The sequence below is a fragment of the Copadichromis virginalis genome, linkage group LG19, assembly GCF_057382275.1.
Source record: "Copadichromis virginalis isolate Kocher_CV1m ecotype Utaka linkage group LG19, C_Virginalis_male_GT1.1, whole genome shotgun sequence".
NCBI lineage: Eukaryota > Metazoa > Chordata > Actinopteri > Cichliformes > Cichlidae > Copadichromis > Copadichromis virginalis.
The window spans coordinates 14,652,192-14,657,859 of NC_140636.1; the positions used below are offsets into that span (position 1 = coordinate 14,652,192).

The following is a 5,668-nucleotide window of genomic DNA, read 5'->3' on the forward strand; positions in this document are numbered from 1 at the left end:
CCTCCTCCGGTGTCTCCGCCAATCAGAGCGCGAGTTACTAAACCGCTGTCGAATCACAGGCAAGCGTGTTAGAGGAAACAAACATGGCGGCTCGCAGAGGCCGTTCGCTGCGGGAAGGTTGTTTGTAAAGTGAAAGGTGCTCCGAGATGCTGAGCCGGACGATAAAGCAGGTCAGTGACGGCAGTGTCTGTGCCGCGCAGCGACTCACCAACACACGAAGTCTTCATCAGACAGACGACGAATCATCTTCATCAGACAGCACGCAGTGACGCGTTAGCAGCCACTAAAACGCGTACAGGTAGCATGAAGGCATAGCTGAGAATAGCGGCGGTTTCATATTGAGATATGCAACATGTTTATAACGAATGAAGCCCGTTTGTGCCGCTTTGTAATGACGTCTTTATTTCATGAGAAAGCTGCAGGAACAACAGAGAGGTGGTCAGCGAGCATCATGTTGATGGAGAAGCGCAGAGCACTGTGGATCACAGACAGCAGTGGGGGTCAGAGCACATTTGTGAAGTGAAGGCATGCTATGGTGTATGATTTGGAGACGATGGCAATGACAAAAAGACAGCTGAAGGTGTTTAGATGTTCTCTGGGAGTGAGCAGGATGGCGAAGATTAGATGCGAGTCCATCAGAGGGACTCAGAGTTAGAGGGGAGAGGCTGAGAGGGTTTGGACATCTGCCGAGGAGGGAGAGAGGATATCTTGGAGAAAGGAAGATGAAGATGGAGCTGCAGGCAGGAGGAAAAGCGGAAAACCTCAGACGATGATGGATGTCGTGAAGGACATTTTCAATTCAACTTTATTTTTACAGCAGAAAATCACAACAACAGTTGCCTCAAGCTGCTTTATACTGTAAGGTCGAGACCATACAGTTATACAGAGGAAACAGAAAACCCAACAGTCACATGACACCTGTGAGCAAGCGCTCACCTCCGGCATCTCCAAGCTTAGGGAGGGGCAGCCATCTGCTGTGACTGGTTGGGGTGAGACGCGCTGTGGAAGAGAGCCAGAGATTATTAATAACTCATGGTTAAATTCAGTGAGGTGTAAAAACACATGGTGAGTGAAAAAGCAGAAGAAGAGGAAACACTAACAGATTCTAATTTGTTCATGTAAATGGAGAGTCTGGAGTTCCACAGGGTTCAGTGCTGGGACCAATTCTGTTTACATTATACATGCTTCCCTTAGGCAGTATCATTAGCATACATTCTCACTGCTATGCATCTTTCTCCTATATATCGACTGCAATATATAAGAAACACGGGAGTCTCCCAGTCCATCTGTCCCCCACAGAACAGCAGTCTGCTGTGTCTGCACTGTGTTGTGTCTGTATCGGCCTGTTCTGTCTGCTGTTGAATGTGCAGTCCTGCGTTGATTCTTTTTGCTGCTTCACTGTCACAGTTAAAAAAGCTTCGATGTAGTTTCTTTGTGATACTGTAATGTTATTAATAAAATGCACGAGTTTGATTCCAGCTCTGCTGTTTCATCGTCGTTCTTCAGGTGTCTTTAGCGCTGCGGGAGGGACGAATCTCTCCGACAGAGCTCTGCAGAAAATGCCTGAATCGCATCAGGAAAACGCAGCACCTGAACGCTTACATAACGGTGACAGAGGAGCGTGCTCTGGAGCAGGCTCAGCAGGCAGAACGCAGACTGCAGCGAGGTGAGGACATCTCGAGTCGGGCTCAATTTGGTTCCGTGTGACTCGGGTGTCACTGCTTGATCTCTTCTACCTTCAGGTGTGCCCAAAGGTCCTCTGGATGGAATCCCGTTTGCTGTCAAGGATAATTTCTGCACGGAGAATATCAGGACCACATGTGCCTCCAGGATGCTTAAAGGTCTGTGTGAAGTGGGGTAATAAAAACAACTTGTTTTCCACTCCATTGCAGCCCAGTACTTATATATCCTGCTTTTCCTGCAGACTACACTCCTCCTTATAACGCCACAGTGGTCCAGAAACTCCTCGACCAGGGGGCAGTTTTAATGGGGAAGACCAACATGGATGAGTTTGCAATGGGGTAACTGAGTTTTTGCAGTATTTTTGATTAAAGTAGAAGAGATGTCAGGACTGAACATTTAAGTGTTGTTAAAATCTGCAACCAAATCCGTTCACACCTACATCAAGTGTTGCAGTCTAAGCGCAGAGTCAGACTAACGAACTGGTCGTCTGTGCGATGGATCGACCACAGTGTGAACAAACTGCAGCAGTTTAATGTTTCTGATGTAGAGGAACAGAAACCAGCACTGGGAGGTTAAACTGGATCTTTGAGCTGGAGGAAATGTGACAAAGTGCATTCTGGGTAAACTTTGCAGGCTCATATCAGCATGTGAGATAAGTGGCTGCTCAGAACAAGTTAGAGCAGATGAAAGGTGACCTTTGTGCCTACATGTGATGCCTCCTGGCTCATTTTCTAGTCATTGTGGAGTTACATGTGGATCCTTCTGTCCTGTCGGTCTGTATTGTTAAGCTGTTTGCATCATCAGATTATGTAAAATGAGGGTTATGATGGGAAAAATCTTCATATCCAACACTAAACTACATACCAGGAAAATTACTGTTTGGGAATTGTCAGAGTCATGAAGCCTGAATGACTGCAAGGCGCCGTGCATTGTCATGCATGTTGCCCCACTGGTGTTGTTCAGGTTCTTTGGACATGATTCAAAATGTTCATCCCCGTTCCATCTAAGTTATACTTGCAAACTCCATCTTTGTGTAGCGCTGACTCACAGCATTCTCGTGTGAGGAGGAATCAAAATGTGGTTAAAAAGATAAATTCACTGAACAAACAAAGGTTACAAAAAAGATTTCTGTGAATTCTGCAGGTGAGCTGCAGTTTTTCTCATATGGATCCGTTTGTTTTCCTCGCAGTGCGGGCAGTACTGATGGTGCTTTCGGCGCCGTAAAGAACCCCTGGGGTTACGCCGCACCCTACAGAGAGCGGACGAAGGCAGACCCGGACTCGGACTGGGTCGTCACTGGAGGCAGTTCAGGTGGAAGCGCCGCAGCTGTGGCCTCGCTCACCAGCTACCTGTGAGGAGACTTGTTCGGGCTCTCGTCTTCAGTAAGACTGTCAGGATCTCCGTGTTTACATGTGATGCTCTTCTTGGCAGAGCTTTGGGTTCAGACACGGGCGGATCCACACGAAACCCCGGGTCGTTGTGTGGCGTCGTGGCCCTGAAGCCCACGTATGGTCTGCTGTCCAGACACGGTCTCATCCCCCTCGTTAACTCCATGGACGTCCCGGGCATAATGACACGCAGCGTGAACGATGCGGCCGTCGTCTTAGGTGAGAATCCCCCAGGTGACCCTGGACATCAACACGCAGCAGCTCTATGATTAAGAATGTCTGAATAAGAATGTCTGCCGCTCTAAAGGAAACTGCAGCTGTCTCATTTCGCAGCACATCGGCCAAACAGCACGACTCACCTGGGATTATGTTGTCGTGTCGTGCAGGTATCCTCCAAGGCCTCGACGTCAGAGATTCAACAACAGTTCCCGCCCCTTCATCACTAACAGAGCTTCCTGAAGACTTTGATGTTAAGAACATCTGTGTGGGCATCCCTAAGGTGACACTACAAACTACCTCAGCATTACACGCCAACATATTACTTTGCAGGAGTGAATATTGAGGTCAGCACTGAGATGAACCTTAACATGGAAGCTGCTGAGATGATTGCATTGATTGCAAAGGCAGGTAGATGAAAGTCGAGTATGAACAACATGTTGAGCTGTTGTTCCGTCTCTCCTGTGCTGCACGTCAGGAGTATCACGCCCCGGGCCTCTCCGAGGAGACTCTGGCCCAGTGGAGCAGCGTGGCCGACTTGTTTGAGGAAGCTGGAGCGCGGGTGGAGCGAGTGTCGCTCCCCCATACGCAGTACTCCATCGTGTGCTACCACGTCCTGTGCCACGCCGAGGTGGCGTCCAACATGGCCCGGTTTGACGGCCTGGAATACGGTAATGAATCGTGCTGTGGTGTGTGGGTTTGGCACTTCTTATAGCAGATGTGATGAAGTCTGACTCTGCCAGCAGGCCACCGCAGCCAGATGGACACCTCGACAGAGGTCATGTACGCCTCGAGCAGGCACGAGGGCTTCAACGACGTCGTCAGAGGGAGGATTCTGTCTGGGAACTACTTCCTGCTAAAACGGTGAGACTGAGCCGTCGTGTTTCCGAGCCATGGAGGGATCCTGTGATCCTCTCCATCTCTCGATCTTTTTCTAAAGAATAATTGTGTCCTTTTATTTTCCCTCAGGAACTACCAGCACTACTTTGTGAAGGCTCAGAAAGTTCGCCGGCTCATTGCGAATGACTTCCAGCGCGTGTTCAGCTCTGGTGTCGATGTACTGCTGACGCCCACCACGCTGACGGATGCGGCTCGTTACCACGACTTCACTCAGGAAGATAACCGAACGCGCAGCGCACAGGAAGACGTCTTCACGCAGCCCGCCAACATGGCAGGTAGGCACTGAAGCTGCATGCAGAGGAAGTGTGGGAGGAGCATTTAAATATGTTGGGGATAAGCACACCATGCACACCTGTAACTGAGGAGCTTAAGAAGCTGCTTCTCGTTTCCCTCCTGCACATGAAGTGAAATGAAACTGGTGTTTTTGAGCCGAAGCGGCGTTCTCTGTTCACTCTGTGACTTAGAGCATCCAGCTTCTCTCAACTCTCTCTCTCTCTGCACACCAGGTCTCCCTGCTGTCTCTGTGCCGACGGCTTTGTCGAGACGGGGCCTTCCCATTGGCCTACAGCTCATAGCTCCCGCTCTCCAAGACCGAAAGCTGCTCAGCGTGGCCCAGTGGATCGAGCAGAGGGTTGGTTTCCCCTCGATCAGTGACTTTGAGGACTCGGGAATGACGAGACGGGAGCAGACGGGAGCTGCGTGAGGAGCTTGAAGCTTCTCCGTTACCTTGACTGTCTGTCACAGCTGACTTTATTTGTCGTGCTAATAAACACATGCATTTGTTCTAAGGTCTTTTTTTTACTCCTCAGCCTTTCAGGACATTCTTAGGATCCATAGGGACGCTCAGTTTAAACAGCTTGGATCTCGTATCTGTATGAGTGGCTGCCTAATATGGCCATGTCTGGTATCTCAAGCCCCTCCCACCTGCTCTTTATATCTTCTATAGCCAATCAGAGGAAAGTTGGCTAACAGCCACACGAGAGTAAAAATAGAGAAGCAATATCTAACTCCTAAGAAACAACGGTTGCCCAGCATGTTGCAAGTAGCTTTGGTGACCAAATGGTTACCCAGAGGCTGAGTGAGCAGTGCCATGAGGCTTTGTTCACACAGCGATCGTCTCCACACAGATGTTGCCCAGTTTGGACCTTCTGCAGTCACTCTGAAGGTTTTCACATCATTTCCATCTAATTTATAAACGGGCAGATTCAAATATACTCACAACTCATTTGTGACGAGTCTCTTTGCCAAAGAGCACTCAAGCCAACTGGTCGCTAACTGGTTTCTTCTGGTTTCCTGTTTAACAGCGAGGTTGTAGAACCTCTGTGTCACGTTTCTATAAATAAAGAGACTGGTATAGGACCAGCATGCACTGGGGGGGGGGGGGGTGATCTTGTTATTGCCAAACTGGATGAATAAACCATAAAAACGCAACTTTTAAGTTTGGACAGTGGACTTCTTTTGCCTGCGTACAAAATATGATC

The 5,668-nt window shown here is 49.0% G+C and overlaps 1 protein-coding gene across 2 annotated transcripts; it reads left to right on the top strand.

The window, feature by feature from the left end:
* The first annotated feature begins 66 nt into the window (after positions 1–66).
* Positions 67–4,971, top strand: qrsl1 (glutaminyl-tRNA amidotransferase subunit QRSL1). Of its 2 annotated transcripts, none has more exons than XM_085441688.1 (11): positions 67–170; positions 1,507–1,666; positions 1,743–1,841; positions 1,925–2,021; positions 2,873–3,034; positions 3,115–3,290; positions 3,458–3,570; positions 3,766–3,958; positions 4,034–4,151; positions 4,257–4,462; positions 4,694–4,971. In XM_085441688.1, exons 1-11 carry the CDS (start codon positions 147–149, stop codon positions 4,888–4,890), a joined length of 1,545 nt encoding a protein of 514 aa, XP_085297814.1. In that variant the 5' UTR covers positions 67–146; the 3' UTR covers positions 4,891–4,971. The 2 variants fall into 2 exon arrangements, with proteins under 2 accessions (XP_085297814.1, XP_085297815.1); XM_085441689.1 differs by lacking the exon at positions 67–170 and adding an exon at positions 468–1,065.
* Positions 4,972–5,668: the final 697 nt, after the last annotated feature.

Excerpts from the sequence above, each read along its gene's own strand:
- qrsl1 (XM_085441688.1), top strand. The coding sequence starts at position 147 with ATGCTGAGCCGGACGATAAAGCAG. Across the intron at positions 1,667-1,742 it reads AGAACGCAGACTGCAGCGAG|GTGTGCCCAAAGGTCCTCTG; the intron begins GTGAGGACATCT and ends TTCTACCTTCAG. Across the intron at positions 1,842-1,924 it reads TGCCTCCAGGATGCTTAAAG|ACTACACTCCTCCTTATAAC; the intron begins GTCTGTGTGAAG and ends CTTTTCCTGCAG.